Source organism: Balaenoptera acutorostrata, chromosome 1 (genome assembly GCF_949987535.1).
Source record: "Balaenoptera acutorostrata chromosome 1, mBalAcu1.1, whole genome shotgun sequence".
NCBI classification, from domain to species: Eukaryota; Metazoa; Chordata; class Mammalia; order Artiodactyla; family Balaenopteridae; genus Balaenoptera; species Balaenoptera acutorostrata.
The window spans coordinates 900,135-920,335 of record NC_080064.1 but is presented as its reverse complement, the minus strand read 5'-3'; the positions used below and the strand labels follow the sequence as shown (position 1 = coordinate 920,335).

The window sequence follows — 20,201 nt, the reverse complement described above, 5'->3', positions numbered from 1 at the left end:
ATAAATAAGTGCACTTTGTCAGCAAATACAATGTTGAAGTGCGTTAGTCATCACTAAAGTTTAGTTTTCATTTGTTGTCTTTGGGTGACTTCCCATGTTGGTGTGGTACTGATGGTTTGCTTTTTTCTTTTTCCTCCAGGCTTCTAGTTAGTGCCTCACAGGATGGTAAGCTTATCATCTGGGATAGCTACACCACAAACAAGGTAGGTACTGCAAACCCTTCCCTGAAAAGCGGCCCGGGAAAGGCGGGTGTTTAAACTCTGGGTTCACTTACATAAAATGTATAACAGGAGAGGGTGGGGGAGCACAGTGTGTTTGTTTTTGTGTAAAGTCATATGGGTCAGGTAGAAGCCCAGTCACATGGCTGGCACGTGTCACTGGTGCTGCTGGGCCAGCACGGTGCTGCTGTGATGTGTCGTCTCTTTACAGAGCAGGTTGGGGGAGCCTCCTTCAAGTTTCTAGGGAACTGGAGTCCAATTTTAGCTCAGTCTGGGAAATCTCATGCTTTATTTAAAAATACAGAAATACAGCTTTCCGTTTAGTTAACTAGTTTTTACAAGAAATAATTTGAAAGAGTTTATACTTTGAAGTATAAATTAAATTATTTTAAAAATTCAATCCAGGGTTGTATCATATTGAATGAAAAAAGTACTATCGTTGGTCTAAACGTGTGTAACAGACAAAATTCAGTTTTATTTTACTGGAGGATACCACATGTGTATAACAGAATCCAGTACTTACAACAAATCTATCTCAAACACAGGGAGGTGTGTGGTAGGATTAATTACAGTAATTTCTAGTTTGATTACTTCACTAAAAATGCTTTATTTTCTAAGTGAATTTTATAGCCATTTTGACAAGCCAGTGAAATGTTTTCCTTTTAATATGTAATTGTGATTGAGAGGCTATGCTGCTATTACTTACGTGCCTACCTAACTGTAAGTTATGACTTTATTAAAACTCTACATTTGGGAATTCCCTGGCAGTCCAGTGGTTAGGACTCCGTGCTTTCACTGCTGAGGGCCTGGGTTCGCTCCCTGGTTGGAAAACTAAGATCCCACAAGCCACGTGGTGTGGCCTAAATAAATAAATAAAACTGCATTAAATTGGTGTGCAGCACTGGATTTCTAATTAAATTATTACTTTATCTGACTGCCCACACATATAAAATATTTTCAGAATAATTTTGGCCACTGTTTTGCTGTGCAGTGAAAGTTGAAGACTAGAAGCAGGATCATAAGTGTCAGTAGTTAATGTTTTTGACCTTGAGCTTGCTTGCATCATGTGTGTTCTGTCATTTAGGTTCATGCCATCCCTCTGCGTTCCTCGTGGGTCATGACATGTGCATATGCCCCTTCTGGCAACTATGTGGCCTGCGGTGGCCTGGATAACATTTGCTCCATTTACAATCTGAAAACTCGTGAAGGGAATGTACGTGTGAGTCGTGAACTGGCTGGACATACAGGTACATGTTCTCATCATAACCTCGAAGTTGTATACGCTGTGTGCCTCGCATGAGCTACATGCTTATGGACACTCACCCCTTCTCAATAATTACTTAATGAGATTGGCTACAGCAATGGCCAGAAATACTCTGAAAATGAAATCAAACACAGGCCTTGATATTCCTTTAACAGTAAGAAGCCTTTGGATATAAGTCACTGTAGTGGCCCGTTTTCAAGGATTTTGGGAACATAGGTCACTCCGTAACAGCTGGCAGCCACCTGTCTTTTAACAGGTCTTGTAACAGGACGTAGTTCGATCTGTTATCTCCTTCTGAACCTCCTTCCATCTTGAACACCTTTCCAGAAGGGTTTCCTAATCTAAACATGCATGAGCGTACACGTGTCTCCCTATGCACACACACACGTATTTATCCACATATTGATACACCCTTACTGATCTCTTAACATCCTTCATAATGACTAGCATTCTTGTTGCACAGGAAGCAGAACAGAGTCCTTCAGCCTGAGTACTTCTGAACGTAGCCAGCTCTAAGCGTTGGGTGGTATGTTATTTTGGCTTCTGTTTGCTTTGGGGTTGCTTCCTTCTTAACTTTCTGTCTTCTTAAAGTAGTAACTTAGATCTTCCTACTTTTTCAAATATAAATTACCCTCTAAGCTATAAATTACCCTCTAAGCGTGGCTTTAGCTGTATTATCATTCAGTGGGAAATATTTTTAATACCCTTTTGATAACTTGTTATTGGTTTCTAATCAAATGCCATTATGTTCAGAGAAGATGTTCTGTACCAGTTCAGTTTTTCACATTTATGGAGACTTGCTTCCAGTGGAGCGGGTGGTCTGAGGATGACACGCCGCACGCGCTTGGGAGTCTAGGCTGTGGGGCAGGTTCTCAGCGTGTTCGTCAAAGCAGGACTTTGACACTGTTCACATATTCTCTGTCTTTAGTTTATTTCTGTCAGTTGCTGAGGCAGGGGTGGATTCATGTATTTCTCCCTTCATTCTGGGAATTTTTGCTTCATGTATCTTGAGCTCTGTTAGTAGAAGGTATGTTCATGACTGTCGTATGTTCCTGATGAAGTGACCCTCTTTCTCAGAACCTTCTTTGTTGGAAAGTCGGCTTTATCTGATGTTAATGTAGCTGGACATTAATGAAGGTTAATGAAGGCTGGAGCCTTCTTAGTCCGACTGTTTGCATGGTGTACTTTTTCCCATCCACTTAACTGTATTTATAAACAGAGTCCCTTAGAGACAGCACACAGTTGGTTCTTTCTTTTTATCCACTCTGTTTCTGCCTTTCAAATAGTATGGGGTTCATTTCTGTTTCATGCGGTGTGGGTGCAGTGGAATTTGGCTCTCTCACTTTATGGTGTGTTCTCCTTTCCTGCCTTCTTTTGGGTTACTTGATTTTTTAGAATTCTACTTTAGTTTTATCTGTTGGCTTTTCTGGTTACCTCCAAAAAAGGGTTATGTAGGGATTACAATGTACATTCATAATTTTTCATGGTGCACTCAGAGTTATATTGTATCCATTTATATGAAATACAAGAATCTTGTGGCCATAAATACCCGTTTTCCGCCCTTCCTCATTCTTTATGAAGTTTTCGTAGGTGTTGCATCTCCATGTGTTATAAGCCCCACAATATATTGTTGTATATTTTTCCTTTAAATGTTCTTAGCCACTTGAAGAAGTTTGAATCGTCTTTTACATTTACTCAAATCTTTACCATCGGTAGCACTAGTCATTCCTCCTGAAGACGTGAGCTTTCTTCGGGTTCCCTTCAGCCTGGTGAACTTGCTTTACCATTTTTTACTGTTAGTGCAGGTCTCCTAGCAGTGAATTCTCTCTGTTTTCATTTATCTGAAAATGTCGATTATCCTTCATTCTTCAAGAAATTTTTGCTGGATATATTTAATCCTGGGTTGGCATTATTTTCCTTTAGCACTTTAAAGATTTTCCTTTGTTTTTTAACGGTTTGTGATGTGCCTTGGCGTGACTCCCTTTGTTTATTGTGCTTTAGCACCTTGAATTTGTCAAGTTTTGTCTTTCACTAAATTTGGGAAATATTAGAAATCCATTTTCTGTTCTCTGTTCTCTGTCTTCTTGTACTCCAGTGGGTTCATGTTCACATCGTCTCTTAGGTTCCTACGGTTCTGTTCTTGTTTGTTCCATCTCCCGCTTCTCCAGAGCTGTCCTCCAGTACACGCGACTTCGGTCACCTCCAGTGTGTTGTTAAGACCACCCAGCAAGCCATATATGCCAGATGTTCTATTTTTCAGTTCTAGAATTCGTTTGCTTTTTCAAAAAAATAGTTCTTATTTTTCTGCTGACGTTTCCTGTCTATTTATTACGAGCATATTTAGGATCCTTGGGCATAGTTCCAAGAGCTGGCTTTAAAATTCTTACCTGCCAGTTCTAGCAACTAATCCCTTGAGGTTTGGTCCTGGTGGCTCTTTTCTCTTGAATATGGGTGACATTTTCCTGCTTCTTGGTGCATCTAGGGATTTTGACCTGTGTCCTGGGCTTTGTGCAGACTCTGTTCCCCTGAAGCTCTGCCATTTGGTTCCGTTGGGAGCAGCCACACAGCCGTGTGGGAGCAGCTGTCTTGCCTGTGTGGTTCGGACAGATGTTAGGGCAGTAGGTGTGTGATTTTTAGGGCCTTCTGTGGCTTTCTCCTTTCTAGGTTTCCTTCTTTCACTTTCCAGTTGTGGTTGACCAGAACCCTATCTACTGGCTGTTCAAGAAGGTTGGGCCATAGATCTGCATCTGAGGTGTGGCTGCAAGAGGGGGCGTGCTCTCAGGCACAGGGCACACGAGCTTGTTGAAAAGCAAGCTCACCCAGCGCCTCTCTTTCCTTCCAAGTGCAGAGGCTCCCCTTCGGTTTGTCTGCTTCTGCTTCCAGTGCTTTCAGGTTTTTGTTTTTGTATTTGTCCAGAGCTTGTGATGGTTTCTGTGGGAAGGTTGCTCCTGGGGGGTGGGAACCCCCCCTTCTCGGAACCCAGCCTAGGCTGCCTGCCCCATCCTTGTAAACTGGGGATTCTGTCCAGTGAGCACCCTTCCTAAACCACTTTGCTTATAGTGTTGATGAACTCACAGCACATTAAAAAACACATTCTTACTGTTTACCAATCTCTTATTATCAGATTCAGTGTATGGACTTCCATTTTTAATTAAATCTTTTTAATTTTTTAACACTTTATTTGCTGAAACAAAAAAATAAACTAATATTAGAATGTTTTAGAAATTTTGTTTCCTTCATGTATCATGAAATTTTACTTCTTTGGGAGTTGAGTGGTAGTGTTTTTTTAAACGTTTGGCCTCTTAAGAGTATTTGTGACTTTCTTCAGACATGATACATAATTCAGCTTCACATCAATAAAGGTTAAAATTTGATAAATTCAAATAGCCTCACTTTAGTCGGGGGGTAAAGGTGTGAACGGTTAGTGGGTTCAGCAGATTTGAGGACGGGCGGTCTACATCTTGTCTCGGTCCCTCTAAGCCTCCGTCGGGTGACGCGAGTGCTCATCACTCAGGCGTCTCTCGCTGGCCCGAGCCTTAAGTTGAGAGCTCTTTGTTAAGCTGTGGTTGGGACATTTTGTCGTAGAGTCTTAGAGACTCAGTTGCGCAGAAAACCCATCTTGGTGCTCTTCTCAGCAGTCTCCCCGAGCCCTCAGATGGTGTCTGATGGAGTGAGGGCGGGAGTCGAGCCTCTGCGCTCAGTTTCAGGAGAGAGGCTCTTGGTGGTCAGTTTTGTGTTGCTGTTGTTTCCAGAAAATACAAGGGCCCATATGGAACAAACAGAAGCTTCCTTCTCTAGAGTTGGCCACCCAGGCTTTGGAAACGCTAGCAATACTTGAGAGAGCAAACATCAGATGGCGTTCTGTCTTCTGGTGTTTTGCCTTTTAAGTTTCTATCTTAAGGAGTAAAGGATGCCCTCTAGAAATGGTTAATGGAATGAATTCACAACGATTGAGACGGAACATTTATCATTGTTGCTGTTACTATGAATATATCACGTATAGAATAAAACTTGCCGAGTGCTCTCTTGGTGAAAATAATAATACAAAGGCGTTAGATTGTATATTTGAGAAATTAGTAATTCCCTAAAAGCTCATTCTCCTTTCGTAAACCTCCCATCGCAGTGCAGACACATTTACCCTTTCTGAGATCGCCATGGTCAAGAATTTAGCCAGAGGTTTCCTGGGGGTGACATGACTGCCTTGTACTCCTGCCAGAAGCCCTTGCGGTGGCGAAAATTTCATCTTCCAGGGAAGATTTGTCCATGCTGCCCAGGGCTTGAATGCACGTGAAAGCACAGTGGACGGGCCCCCTGGCCTGTTAGTTGCTTCTTTCCTGACAGGCGCCAGCAGGCCCCGCTCTGGGAGGAAAGACGTGTCCCGCAGTTCTGCTCCGGGCCACACTGTGCTGCTCTCCGGCAGCCTGTTCTCTGGCAGTTAGTTAACGTGACGGCAGTTGTAGGCTTTCTGTGGGCGCGGCCTGGGAAACTCAGACCCCACTGCTCACTTCCTGACCTCACAGACTGCGCCGCCGGCTCAGCCCCCCAGCAGCAAGAGCCCCCTCTCCCGGGCTGGCCACCAGTCCTGGCTGTGCCTGCATTCAGCCTGAGAGGATGCGTGAACCTCCGGGTGGACGGATGCACCCGGCCTGCTGCTAGGTGCTTGTCCTTTGGCATCAGCAGTTTCTGGGTTTGTCTCTTTGGGGTGGCGTTTCCTCGCTCGCAGGCCTTCATGTTACTTCGTTGTAGCTCTTTCCTTTTCACGGAGCTGCTCAGAGAACGCACCCTCTGCTCCCGGTCTCTGCTCCCCTGTGCACCTCCGAGTGGGTCGGCGGCTTTCCCTCCCCGCCCAGCCAGCTGCCCCCGCCTCCCCCAGGTGCCGGCTGGGCTAAGACTGCCAGCGTGATTCACCGTAGAAAGTTGGGAAAGTAACATTTCTTCTTCTGTGTTTTTAACTTCTAATCCCATCCAGAACTGCAGTGTTGTCCTGCAGAGTTGGAGAGGGTTCCGTTGTAAGGTGCGCTGATTTGTCCCTGTCGTCGGTCATTGCAGCAGTTCCCAGCTTGGCACTAGTGCGCGTGTTGTGGCTGTAAATACTGTTCTTGCAGAGAAGTGACTTCTCAGGCCATGACTGTGTTCTCGGGGTGAGTTCCCTTGGCTGAGCCGTTTGGTCCGGGGCAGCACTCGCAGCGGCTCACGTGTCTGTGCACACTGGTCTTCGGCTTTGCCGTCTGGGTCAGCTGCCCTCTGGGTGAGGAGGTGAGCTCGTCTGCCTCTCTGGACCAGGTTCCCATTCAGCGACACACTGTCATGAGACCGTCCCCCTTCCCTCCCACGGGTCCTTGACCTGAGCGCCTGCCCTGCCTCACTTCAAGCCTCCTCCCCTCTGGACTGCTGCCAGCTCGTCCCCGCGCCAGGCTGTCCCCAGTGCGCCTGTGTCCCACTGCCACTTGTCTCCGTGAGGCCTGGCACCTCCACACTTCGTGCCCACTTTTGTCAGGGTCTGTTTTCCCTGCCCCTCTGGAGGCCTTCGTAAGGCAGCAGCGCCACTGGGCCAGCCACCCTTCTGCTGAGGACACACACACACACTCACACAGCCCCTTCAGGGAGTTTGCTCGCTCTTACATAAGCAAAGACAGTAACTGCCACCGTTCATTGAGAACTTAAATGTGCAGACAGCGCTGTTCCTCCCGATGATTCTCCGGATTGATCCCAGCTCCTCTGGGAAGGCTGGGGCTCGTGAGCCAGCTCACGGGACCATGCACTGCAGGTTAGCAGCTGCGCTGAGAATCGGGCCTATTCTGAAGCCACTGCCCACCTCCCAGCGAGAACGGCCCCGCAGGCTTCCCCGGAGCCCGGGTGCCCCTTGATGGCCCCCGTGCACACGGGGCGTCACTGGCCTCCTGGGACGCTGGGCTTGTGGGGTCGGCTGCCGAGCCCGCCGGCTGGACGGTCTGGTGTTCATGGTTGGTGAGTTCCCGTCTCAGGGCTGTTGAGCCTTGATGCTCAGTACTTGTTTGTTAACCTAATTTAAAAGCTGGTTCCGGGACTTCCCTGGTGGTCCAGTGGTTAAGACTCCGCGCTCCCAGTGCAGGGGGCCCGGGTCTGACCCCTGGTCAGGGAACTAGATCCTGCATGCCGCAACTAAGACTCGGCACAGCCAAATAAATAAATATAAAGAGAAAGGCTGGTTCTCACCTTTTCTTTCTGGGAGGAAAAAAGATTTTTGTAAAAAATATAATATCCACCTGGTTATTGTCTTTTTCCCTCGATGTACAAAATACAGAGACCAAAAAAGTGAGTTATGAGCCAGCAGCTCTGACTTTGCCTAATGAAAAGTAGTATTTGGATAGGGTTGACCCTTGAACAACACAGGTTTGAACTGTACTGGTGCACTTACACCTGAGGTTTTTCTCCAAATACAGCACACAGGAGCCCAGGTGGGCTCCGTCCCCAAGGAGACCGAGGAACCGCTGTCACGAGGGCCGACTCTAAGTTCTGTGCAGATTTTCAGCCTCGAGGAGGCTGGCACCCCCGGCCCACATGTTGTTCGGGGTCAACTGTGTATATTCTGAAAGCTCAAACTACAGGAAGTTAGAAAACGAACACCAAAGCCACCCCAGTGCTCTCCCCACGCAGTCTCTTAGGTCCCTGAGACGCCCTCGCCCCAGGACCAGGCCGGGCTCCGTGTGCGCTGCCCCGCCCCTCCTCTTCATCTGCTTGTGTCTTGGAGTCTTAACAGCATTTGTGATCCCCAGGTACTGTGTGTGGTTTTGTAGATGTGGTCATTTCCCGCAGCCTGCCTGGCTCCTGAGGGTCAGCCAGCTGACGTGTGCTGACCATCTGAGGCCCTGAAGAGGCCAGCGCAGGTTGCTAGTGCTCGAGAGCCGAGGCTGTAGCCGGCAGCCTCTGGTCCTGGGGCGGGAAGCTCGTGGACTCCCTGGGGCTGGACCACCGCCTGCACGAGGTGGGACAGAGGTCATCTTTGAGGTCGTGTTTCTTTGTGCTGTTGACCTAGGAGTGCCCCTCTCTGGCCCTGTGTGAGAGCAGGTGGTGCTGGGGTCTCCACGATGCTCCTCCCTGTCTGCTGTGATCCCAAGTCAGACAGCCTAGTGCTGAGATGGCGGGTGTGAGGGTCCCAGGGCTGGTTCCCAGAAGGCTGGCTTGAGCGAGGGTGAGAGTGTGCCAGGACGTAAGTGCTGTTCTCAGGGCGGAACCTGGGCTGAGACTCGGCGGGAAGAGAGCCCCTCAGGGCGGCTGAGGGCGCCCGTGTGGTCCCTGGTGTCCTGTGGACGTGATGTGGCCTCCAGGGAGCACTTGACCACAGGTCCTTGTCTAGGCACGTAGTTGATATTTTGAAATTGTTCTCTCTCTCTCTTTTTTCTATGGGAGACAGTACAGTAATATGTTAGATAAGTGCTTTATTTTCCCAATATTCTTATACTTTCCACATCAGCAGCCTTCAGTGGGCCTCCTCTTTGTGTTTTGTCTTTGATCTTACTGATTCACACAGCGTCACACGTGGCTCTGGTGTGGCCTGGGAAGACCTGGCAGGCATGCTTCTCCCTGGCAAGAGCCCAGCCTGCTGGGGGCAGGGGCTGCTCTGCCACCATCCCCTGGGTCTTCCGGGGGCAGGTGTGCTTACCTTGCACGTGCAGTTCTCAGGGTCACTTACACTAAGACAAAAGCAGAGGTCATGGTAAACAGGGCTAGTTCAGTAGAAGTCACATGGAGGTCCCGCAAAATGGATTTTCTTTGTGTTTGCCCTTTCTTATTCCAAAAGCTGATCCAGGCTGGGCATCTGGCCTCAGCCCCAGCTCTGCCTCGCCTCCCATGTGCTCAGAGGGGTGGCTGGGGGCGCTCAGGAGACGCAGCTGTTTCCACGCTGATGTTTGACGCCAGCGCTTGTCCCGTAGAAAACAAATCCACCCCCACGCCCATCCTCATCTCTGGCTCTGGCTGGCCCCTGCAGACCCTCTGCCCCTGCTCCTCCCAACGTGTCCAAAAGGGCAGGGGCGGACGGGTGCGCTTGCCTCCCGAGCCTCCTGGGGCGCCGTGCTCACCCGGAGTCCGGTCCTCTGGGCCTGGGGCTGCACCGACCTGTCCGGGCTCTGGCTCTTGCCCAGCAGTGCGTGTTGTCTGTGCTGCTTTCTTCCTCTTTGCAGCACACACGGCAGGGGCCAGGGGGTGGTGGACTAGGTATTTGTTTCCCCTTGCTGTGGACCTTCCCGCCATAGTTGCTCTGCCAACGTGTTTTTCCATTTATGAGATCATAGAGTCGGGGGCTCGAAGGCTGGGGCCATCGTGTGGGTCTGTTTTCCAGGTTACCTGTCCTGCTGCCGTTTTCTGGATGACAATCAGATTGTTACCAGCTCTGGAGACACCACCTGGTGAGTACTTGAGCGCCAGACCTGTCTTAATGCTGCTCGCCTTGGCCCGTAGCTCAAGACACAGGGGAGTTCTCAGTTAGGCCATTTTAACTGGAAATGGCCAGGAGGCTTCAGACACAGGTGGCAGTGAGCGATGGGTGGGTTCATGGTGCTCTGTGCAGATTTTAAAGCTCAGAGTTCAATTTTGAACAGCTAAGAACTGATTTTGAAACTACAGTTTTGCATGAAATGCCCCCTTTTCTTTTCTCCCCCTGCATATTTTACCTTTCCAGGCTACCTTTCAGTAGCGCTTGGGGGAGTGGGTGTGCTTTACTCCCTCTCTTAGGCGAGCGCTGCCTCACTGTGGACTCTGAGCACAGCTTTAAAAAGCTTGTCACTTGTCACAATTTCACGTGAATTATATCAAACTAATTAATTTTTAGAGTTTCACCCTATTTTTGGATAGACTATGTAAACCTCTGTAATGTTTTCACTCGAAGCACCAAAGCATATGCTTTTAAATCTTTAGATAGTTGAGTCATTTTAGGCTTAAACTCTCCTTGTGGGTTATTCTGGTCCTTTGAGGCATGTGGTGGTCAGGAGCCAGCGGGCCACGCAGGGGGCAGGGGGTGCCCCGGCTGGGTCCTGTTTCATAAGGTGTCCTTTTTATGTATGTCCATAGGTTTACCAAAGATTTATAGTCTATCTGGACTGTCAGTTGGGGAAGAATTTCTGTATTAGAAGATATTTTTGAAAGCTTTTTCATTCATGAGCAATGTTTTTCAGACCCTGGGAATGTCTTGCTTCCTTCTGTCATCCCTCAGGCCCTAGCAAGGGGCCCTGCACGCTTGGATTTGGGTGGTTGGGCTGAGCCAGGTTTTCTGCGAGGCTTACGGGAAATGAGCAGCTTCCGGTGGCGTTGCTTCTGTGGGTGAAGCACAGAAACAGCACCTGCTGTCCTCGCGGTGCTGCTGTGTCTCACCTTTGACTGCCCTCCGTGTAGCCACCCGCGCTGACGGCTGCGGGCCCGAGCTTAGCTCTGCTGCTGCTGAGTGACCCCAGTTAAGGGCCGTCATCTCCTCATCCCAGCCCGTGGGACCCTGGAGGGCATGGAGCTGGCAGCAGCAGAGAGCGCGTTTTCTGTCCAGCCTGGGATGGCAGCCGGGAGCTTCCTGCTGCCCCTCGTTGAGCCCACGCGGGGGCTGCATGCATCCCCCCTTGAAAGGGACTTGGGCTCCCTCTTTTGTTGGTGTTTGAGTTGACGTGGAAATCACAGTTACCATAAAGCCCGTGGGCGTGTGCTCATCTGTATTGTGTTTGTTTGTTGTGTTTATTCGTTTGCTTTGTAACAAACCCCTCTAAACAAAGTCGCATTACAGGTTTGAGATTTGTCTTAAGTGCAGACGTTTACTGCAGTCCTGGGGGGTTTGAAGGACCGTTTGTCACGGGACTGGTCTCCTGAGCAAGTGGGGTGACCGCTGTCATTGCTCTGCTCCAGTGCCCTGTGGGACATTGAGACCGGCCAGCAGACGACCACGTTCACTGGACACACCGGCGATGTCATGAGCCTTTCGCTTGCTCCGGACACCAGACTGTTTGTCTCTGGTGCTTGTGATGCTTCAGCCAAACTCTGGGACGTGCGAGAAGGGATGTGCCGGCAGACCTTCACCGGCCACGAGTCCGACATCAACGCCATCTGTGTGAGTTGGGGTCCGAGGTGCGGGTCGGGGGCCCTTCACCAGCCGTTAGCACGTTAGAGTCCTGCTCTGGAGCCACGGGCTGCATCTTCAAGTTGGGAAATGTTTTCAGGGTTAGATGGCCTCTCTCTTCTATGCAGATACAGTCAAATTGAAAAAAACTCCCTGTGGGAGACTTAGCCGTGACTTGATCTGTCCTTGCTGAGGCCTGGCGTATCTCCCGGTCTCGGGGTGACCAGTGACTGTATCACGCGGCTTCCCCCGTCAGGGGACAGGCAGTGCCGCAGCTGAGCCCGTTGGCCCAGCTCTGCGGGGGCGCGCGGGGCGCGGCGGTTGAGGCAGCCTGCCCTTGTCCCCGGCACCCTGACCGGTGGGCCCGGCCTCGCGAGGAGCCGTCCTCCCCGGGCTCAGCCTGGTGGCCGGCGGCCTGCAAGGAGCCCAGCCCGTCGGTGATGGCCACGCTCCTGCTGCCCCCTTGGGAGGACGGGGTGGGGAGGGGAAGCCGGCTCTTCGGGGAGGACGAGCACGTCGCGCCACCCCCGTGCGGGGCCCGCAGTCGCTCTGCTGTCGGGCAGTTTACGTTTCCAGTATTTCTTTCTGTGCGTTTGCAAATCGTCTTGGTTTGCTTTCTCTCTCCAGTTCTTTCCAAACGGCAATGCATTTGCCACTGGCTCGGACGACGCTACCTGCAGGCTGTTCGACCTCCGTGCGGATCAGGAGCTCATGACTTATTCCCATGACAACATCATCTGCGGGATCACCTCCGTCTCCTTCTCCAAGAGCGGGCGCCTCCTCCTCGCAGGGTACGACGACTTCAACTGCAACGTCTGGGACGCCCTCAAGGCCGACAGGGCAGGTAGGCAGCTGCTGCGCCTCGCCGGCTCACCAGCGCGGACGGGCCGCACGCGAGCTGAGACGTGTAGGCCCGGCACGGGGACGGGAGGCAGGCCAGTGGCGGTGGGCTCTCGGCGGCGGCACACGGTGGGCAGGAATGGGCCAGCCGCTTGGTCTTCACGGCCCCCCTCCCGTCGGGCATGTTGGAAGCACAGACTGGAGCTCACACGTGAGAGGCAGGCAAGAGGTGTGTCGCTCTCAAGTGCATTAAAACGCAGGTTGTGCAAAAGATTAGAACTTGCAGCGTTGAAGACGGGGGTTCAGGCGCATGAATCGATGCTCGTGGAGTCTTCAGTGCCGGAGAGGGTGGGGAAGGGAGCGTGGCTCCGAGCCCCTGGCCTCCCGCTCTGGGTGGATCTGCTTCCCGCTCTGCATTGAGCCCCTCTTGCCTCTCCTGCTCCCCCACGTGCCCCCGGCGCCCGCGGCCTCTGCCCCGACAGTGCCTGCTGACACTCAGAGGAGTGCAGGAGGCGCATGGGGGTGCTCTGAGATGTGGTTCGGATTCCTCTGGAAAAATGTGGAACTTTCTGGCTAATGACTGCTGAGTGTCAACAGGAGGCCCTGTCTTGGGGGGTGGGGTTCACTCTGTGATATCCCAAAGGCCCTCCCTCAGCGTCCATCACCAACCTTCTGTATTCTGTGCTCTGCACCAGGCCCCGGGCATCACGAACAAATGAAGAGCAGCCTACAGCCTTCACTCTCGTGCTGTATTTTTGTTGTGCTTTCTGTTGCTTCTTTTAAATAAATTTATTTATTTATTTATTTATTTTGGCTGCATTGGGTCTTCGTTGCTGCGCATGGGCTTTCTCTAGTTGCAGCGAGTGGGGGCTGCTCTTCGTTGCGGTGCGCGGGCTTCTCCTTGCGGTGGCTTCTCTTGTTGTGGAGCATGGGCTCTAGGCGCACGGGCTTCAGTAGTTGTGGCACGTGGGCTCAGTAGTTGTGGCGCACGGGCTCTAGAGCCCAGGCTCAGTAGTTGTGGCGCACAGACTTAGTTGGTCTGCGGCGTGTGGGATCTTCTCGGACCAGGGCTGGAACCCGTGTCCCCTGAACTGGCAGGCAGATTCTTAACCACTGTGCCACCAGGGAAGTCCCCTGTTGCATTTTTTATTTAAGCTTTTTACTGTCGGGAGTGTTCAGGAATCGGTGCAAGAGGCCCTAGGTTGTTGAGTGGGTGTGTTTGTGCCTTTCAGTTGTGTATGTTCCTTGTTGTCATGCTGTTATCCACGTGTCTTGATAACAGACACGTTGCCAGGTTCTCCAGTGTGTTTTCCTTCTGTTTGAATCCCTCCCGCCGCCGTGGGCACGTCCACCATGGGAGAGGAGCACGCTGACCCTTCCTCGCCTTGGACAAGAGTGGGCGTGAGCTTCAGTTTAGTTTCCACTTGACCAGGCTTCCTCTCCTTCCTGGTGTCCTTTCCTCACCACTGAGGCCTGGCAGGGACTGAACCTTGGGGGCTTCTGGGTCTGCTTCAGGGAGTGGCTGGATCCAGGGGTGACCATGCTGTCATCTGCTCCCAGGGGTCTTGGCCGGGCATGACAACCGCGTCAGCTGCCTGGGGGTGACTGACGACGGGATGGCCGTGGCAACAGGGTCCTGGGACAGCTTCCTCAAGATCTGGAACTAACACCAACAGGTAAGGAGCAGCCCCGTGCCCTTCCTGCTTGTAGCTCTATGTATGAAATTGTGGGTCGGGGTTTCTAAGATTAATTTGGATGTAGTTGATCTGGACTTGTGGGCAGGTGAGCATTGGTGTCACCTGCTTGCTTGCATTGCTTGGAGCACTTCTGTGCCCTCAGCCGCGAGCGGGTGCAGCCGTCATACTGACTGTGCACCTGCACCAGGGTGTTCCGTTTCTCTTCACGTTTCTCTAAACTCTGTTTAAAGCAGCAGGTGGACGCCGCTGTGACTGGAAGACCATTCCAACCATGGAGCGTTACAGTGATAGCATTTCCAATCCACCCCTACTAACGCGGACGCCCTGCACCCCTCAGAACTTCAAAAGGGCAAGACCTTTTCCCTTCACTTATTGCTGAAACCAAGAGCACAATTCCCATTAAGAGAAGAATCTCTGTGCTGTAAACTAAAACAAATCGTGCATTCCTTCCGGGACCATTGTCTTTGTTTTTCTTTTTTTTTTTCTTTTCTTTTTTTTTTTTGTCTTGAATGAATTTAAAAGGAAATACTATAATAAAAATGTTAACCAGAAGGTAAACTTGAGTGTAATTGTAAGACAGACACACTTTTTTACTAGTTTCTTTGAATTCTAGATCAGTGATACTGTTTTGTGATGTTCATGAAAAACAAGTTGAGGACTTCATCTTGTAATTGATTCTAAGTTTCAGGTTGTGTTTGTAACAGGATTTTGCAGACATTCATATTTCCTTCTTAAAATATATTCCTTTCTGTTCAGTAGTTAAACAGAGAAAGAGGGTCTAGTGCAGCCTCTCTGGAATTGTGAATGATGTAAATTTAGTCCCTAGTTTTTTTACTTTTCGTCTCGTGTCACGTGATCGTTGTGTGCACACACGGCATAGAAGGATGACGCTGAGAAGTCAAGGAACCGAGCACGCGCCGTGGACGAACAGTGGACACCATCAGGCACCTTTGCGCCCCAGCCCGCCCCCTCTACCTTCTCAGTTCAGTTTTAATCTCACCTTGGGTCTCCTTGTGAAGCTGGAGGGAAGTTCGTACAACAGCAACAGCGCGACACTACCCTGTGCCCCACCCTGACCGTCAGGAGCCTCTGTTCTCAAGCGAGGTGCCCGTCCTGTGCTTGGATAGTCAGTCAGTTATTTGTGTATGAAACAATGTACAAATCAATGTTTTGAAAATAATGATCTCAAACTTTCTAAGTTAAATTTTAAAAAATTTGATCGTTTGCCATATCGGGTGGGTTTACTCTTAGAATCGCATGCTGTAGAAATGCTCAAAAGTGCATATAGGACTCAGTCCTTAGATGTTCTCTTTCTTTTCAGAAATAACCTCTTTAAAGCTGTAACCATTGCTCCTCTGTGCACACGCATCGCATCGGAAGCCGTGCAGTCAGCGGCTCTACACACTCACCTAGCGGGATATTCACTGTTTTCTTTATTCCTTTAAAAACAAGTCCTGTTCCAAACGATTGCTGTTGGAATTGGGGGGTGGGGCGGGGTGGTACAGGGAATGGAGACCCCGGCTCTCCCGTGGAACCAGCCTTTTGCACCGAGGCAGACCATTTTTCTAACACGCAGACGTCCCTGGTTTTGTGCGCGTCCAGTGTGGAGCAGTGGCGTTGGGACGGCGCGGGCCTCCTCCCCGCACCAAGCACTCCCGTAGAGGCAGCAGTGGCTTCTCCATCCTGTGTTTGCACCATCCTGTGTGCCCTGCACCCTGGACCCGCAGAGAGTGGGACAAGCACCCCCACCCCGCCCCCGCCCCCCTCGGCGCCCCTGTAGAGCTCTCTGCACCCTGTCCCTCACCTTTTGTATTTAATTTTAAAGTCAGTGTACTGCAAGGAAGCTGGATGCAAGATAGATCCTATATTCACTGTACTGTTATTTAAGATGTAATAAAGCATTTGACATGAGGGATTTTGGCGTGGCTGCTCATTTGTGGGGCTGTTTCGGTGTCTGGGGGGCAGCTGCCCTCCCCTTGGTGCCCCCTCTTCTGCCCACGTGCTTTGTCCCCCTCACAGAGAGTCCATGAAAGGAGCGGCCGGTCCTCAGATGGGCCTGCAGAGCAGCAGCACCCCGCCAGCCCCGGCCCCCTGTCACCACCCAGACCGTGGTCCTCTCATCCCCCGGCAGTGGCAGTCTCCCGAGCGGCTGTCCTGCCTTTCTCTCCTCTTCTGAGCCTCTGCCCCTACTGGTGGCCCTCCCTTACTCTTCCCTCCCTAAGATACTAAGGACGTTACTCCAGAGACATACTTCCCTTCAGATGATAGAACAGTTTTCATCTTTGTCCGAATGAAAAGACCTGCATCTTGCAAGAAAAAAATGAGCATCTGCCCCACACCCGTGAGAAGCAAACACTTCATTGCATGTCAGTGAGGAAGCCCCTCACTCCACCGCTTCCCTGGACCCCAGCCCTGCCTTCTGTGCCTTTGTGCTAAAGGACACAATTTTCTTTTAGTCCAAAGTATTCTGTGTAAGGTTATGAAAGGTAACTTGGTAATTCCCACGGGTCAGACTCATAAGTAAGTGAAGACTGCTCTCAGGGGGAAGTATTCCCTCCTGAAGCTCCCTTTTCCAATTGTCAGGAAGACACAGGCAGTCGGTCCTCCTGGCCTTGCCCGTGGGGAGGGGTGGGTGGGATTGGCGCGATTGCAGGGGTCTCTCCTACAAGGACCATGGGCGCGGTTTCCCGGTGGTTGACAGCCCGAACAGTGGGTTTGCCAGGTTTCAACCTCCTCCCCCGCATCTCTCTGGAATAAATCTGCTCTTTGCACATTTTAACACTGCCAGCTGTCTCAAAATGCCAGAGAGCATCTAAGGTGCTCCCTGGGCTGGCAGCCTGAGTCCTTGGGAGGGAGGGTCTCCTGGGGTCAGGAAGCAAGCCTTTATCCTGGCACAGGGACATGTCTATCAGCCACCCTCGGGTACAGGGTGGGCACAGGAGCCTCAGCAAGGGCTGGCTAGACTGGGTGCCCTCTGAGCTGGGGCCAGGGGAACTGAGACTCAGCCCCTCTGCTGGCCTCGAGGCCGCCGTCCCACCTCCTCAGCAAAGTGGTCACTGAAAATAGGTGTCCGGGGGCACTGAGAGGACAGCCAGGCGGTGGTGCGAAGCGAAGCGCGTTCCGCACTGCGCTGCCCGGCGTGAGCCTCGGATTTCACGCTTGAGGCCCGGGACCCCTCAGCCTCCTGGGCCTGGATGCACCTGGGAAGTGATGATCTCCTTGCCCCACCCTCCTCCAGGGTGCTTGCCCTTCCACCTTCCTTCCTCCGGCCTCATCTGCAGCCTCCGCCCCTAGTGTCTGAGGTAGCAGCTGGCTCTGGTGGGCACACCTGTTGCAGGTGCGATGTCCATGCTCCAGCCAGACCCTCGGCAGCTGGACGTGAACTGGGGCCTTGCAGGGAGCTCTAGGGTCTCCTGCGCCCCGATGTCAGGTCTCACCGCCTCTTCCAGCACCCAGTGTTCACATCCACTCGAGGTGTCCACCCCACCCGGCACCAGCACCCATGATGCCTGACCCTTCACGCGGAGCGCACAGCGGGGTCCTCGGCGCCCCCGTGCCCCCCCCCGACGGTCCCTCTTCCTCCTAATGTGTGAGAGCAGGAAAAGGCCACCCCACCCTCACCACTCTGCTTGTCTCCCCCCACCATTCCCCACTCGTAGAGTCCGGCCAAATTCTGCCCCTTCACGTCCTCCCTGTGTGATCTGGGGCCAGTTACTTGGCCTCTCTGCCTCTGATTCCCCGTGTGAAAACTGCAACAAGAGCACCTGCTCCTAGACACCTTGTGAGAGTGTGGCGAGTCCCACGTCTGTGAGGTGCTAGAGCAGGGAGGGGCTGCTCACGACTTCGCTCTCAGAGACCCCCCCCCCCACCCGCCCAGGCTCGCGCGCCCGCCCGGTTCCCTCGGCCTAGGTTCCCTCTGGCAGCGCTCTTCCTGGGTTTCAGCAGGCCGCGCCCCCACCCGAGCACCTGGAGGGTTTGTTTCCTGCAGTATTGTGTGCCTGGCACTTAGTGGCCCGGCAGGAAGAGGGGCTGCCCGACCCCAAAGCCAGCCCAACCAGGAGACTGCCAAGTCCGTGATTCCGGACACTGGCCCCTGGGGAGGGCTGGGAAAAGTGGGACAGAAGGAGCCAGACTTGTCCAGGGCATGCTGGCTGGAGGCCGGAACTGGGGAAGGTGGCCTCTGTGTAGCCTGAGACACTCCCTGTCCGCAGGGAGCCTCGGTGCCTCCCGGCCACACCCGTCACCCAGGCCCCTGGCCACTTCCTTTCTTGGGTGCTGGGCAGCCTCCCTCTACCCCATTCCCCTCCACCAGGCACGGCTGAGGCCTACTTCCCCAAGAGCTGGGAGCAGAACCCCAAAGAGGAGTTCCACACCCTGCACCCCCAGTCCAAGGGCACCCCCCTGCCTGAATGAGTCCAGCTTTGGAGAGGCAGCCCTATCCACTGCACCCTCTGTGGTCCCCCATCTTTCAACCCTCAGAAGAGGAGGGGTCCAGGTTTTGGGGGGTCTAAAGCTTAAACAGTATGGGAGCCATGTTTAAGAAAAAGAACACAAAGAAACAAATACCAGATTAAGAGAATCCTGCACCTCTGGCACTGGGAAAGGTTACACCTCTGGCCTTTCCTGAACACTGAGACCCTCTGAAGCAGACCCAGCATCGTCTGCCCGGCCCACAGCCCACAGCCCATGTTGGCCTGACTGGCACCCATCCCCCACCCCCACGCCCGCCTGCGTCCCTGCTGTTGACCCCTCCCTGTCCCCACTGCTGCCCGGCTCGTTCCAGCTCAGCCTTGGCCCTCAGCCCAAGCAGGATCTCCTCTAGGAACCTTCCAGAGGCCCTAAAGTGCCCCTCCCAGCACTGGCCTTCTGGATTGCGGGGTGTGAGTGGGAGGCTCCGGAATCCCCCGGGGTGGGCCCAGGGCCTGCTGGGAGATTGCACAACAGGCTCGGATGAAGGAAGCCACAGCCCCCGTTTTCTCATTTCTGAAATGGGGAAGTGCTCCTGCCCAAGGTCTCTGCCTGAGGTCCAGAATGGATAGACTGCCATGATTACAGACACACACCTGCACAAGTTCCTTTTAGAAAGGGCACAGGAAGGGTGCCTGCTGTGTGACCTTGGCTAGTTACCAGGCCAGAGCCGCCTTCCCTGCAGACTGTCCGTGCTCTAGAAGGTTCCTGGGAGGCCTGGCCAAGCATTAGTATTATGTTAATGATCATATCCAAAAACACAGCTCAAAAGGCTTTTCTCTTCTGTGGGTGTGGCTGGGGGGTCACTTTGGGGAAGTGGTTGGGTTTACAAAATAACCAGAGGGGGAAGTTATGGAGCTTGAGAAATCCCCCCAAATTCCCGTCATCCTTGCTCCCCTTTCCACTCACCCTTGATAACCCCGTGGCCCAGTGGTCCCAGGACAGCAGTGACAGGTGTCCTTTGCTGTGCCCAGCTGTGTTCCAGGTCTCTCAACACAGGGCCAGGAGTCCCGGCCAGAGAAAACTGTCAGCAGCAGGTATGGGGGTGGAGAAACCTAGAGACCAGGCTGCTGCAGAGGGCTCCGGTCCACACATGGCCTGAGCCAGGCGCTCTGTGTCCGGGAGGCCCCGGTGTAGAGAAGGAACGGTAGCTGGCAGCCGCCCGGGCTCATCCACAGTGGCCCTGCATCAGCTTATTCACAGACGCATCCCAGGAGCTAGGCACACCGTTGGGACACTTGACTCATTGCCGTGGTGGTGGGTAACGCGTCAATTCAGCACGCCTTGGAGGAACCCACCGTGCCTGGACATGGGGGCGCGGGGGCGCAGCTCCCCCTTGGCCCCCTTCCTCCTTTCTGGGTCCTCCAGTGAGGGGATGGGGGGAGGGAGGGAGAACAGTGTTGGCAAGTCACCCTCGAGGGGTCCCACTTGAGACGCCCGGCCCAGGGCCCCTCAGGTCTAGGTGGTGTGCGAGGACCCGCCGGGCTGCTTGGGGTGGGCGAGACCCACGAGGGCCGGGGCCGGGCCGGGGCCAGGCCGCTCCCTCCAGCTGTGCCGGCAGCCGAGGGTCGCCGCAGTTCTGTCGCAGCTGCTCACACCGAGTTTTGATTCCGAAAACACTTTCCTTCTAAGCAGAGCCA

The 20,201-nt window shown here is 52.6% G+C and overlaps 1 protein-coding gene across 5 annotated transcripts in view; it reads left to right on the top strand.

The window, feature by feature from the left end:
- Window positions 1-16,009, top strand: part of GNB1 (G protein subunit beta 1) — a 92,816-nt gene extending 76,807 nt beyond the window's left edge. For 4 of the 5 annotated variants that reach the window (XM_057550309.1, XM_057550297.1, XM_057550299.1 and 1 more), the window contains 7 exons: window positions 140-203; window positions 1,303-1,465; window positions 9,803-9,869; window positions 11,347-11,548; window positions 12,185-12,401; window positions 13,958-14,073; window positions 14,328-16,009. In XM_057550309.1, the coding sequence (XP_057406292.1) occupies window positions 140-203; window positions 1,303-1,465; window positions 9,803-9,869; window positions 11,347-11,548; window positions 12,185-12,401; window positions 13,958-14,064 (820 nt within the window). In that variant the 3' untranslated portion in view covers window positions 14,065-14,073; window positions 14,328-16,009. Of the gene's footprint in view, window positions 1-139; window positions 204-1,302; window positions 1,466-9,802; window positions 9,870-11,346; window positions 11,549-12,184; window positions 12,402-13,957; window positions 14,074-14,324 lie in introns of all 5 variants that reach the window. The other variant, XM_057550293.1, reaches the window with a different exon arrangement.
- Window positions 16,010-20,201: the final 4,192 nt, after the last annotated feature.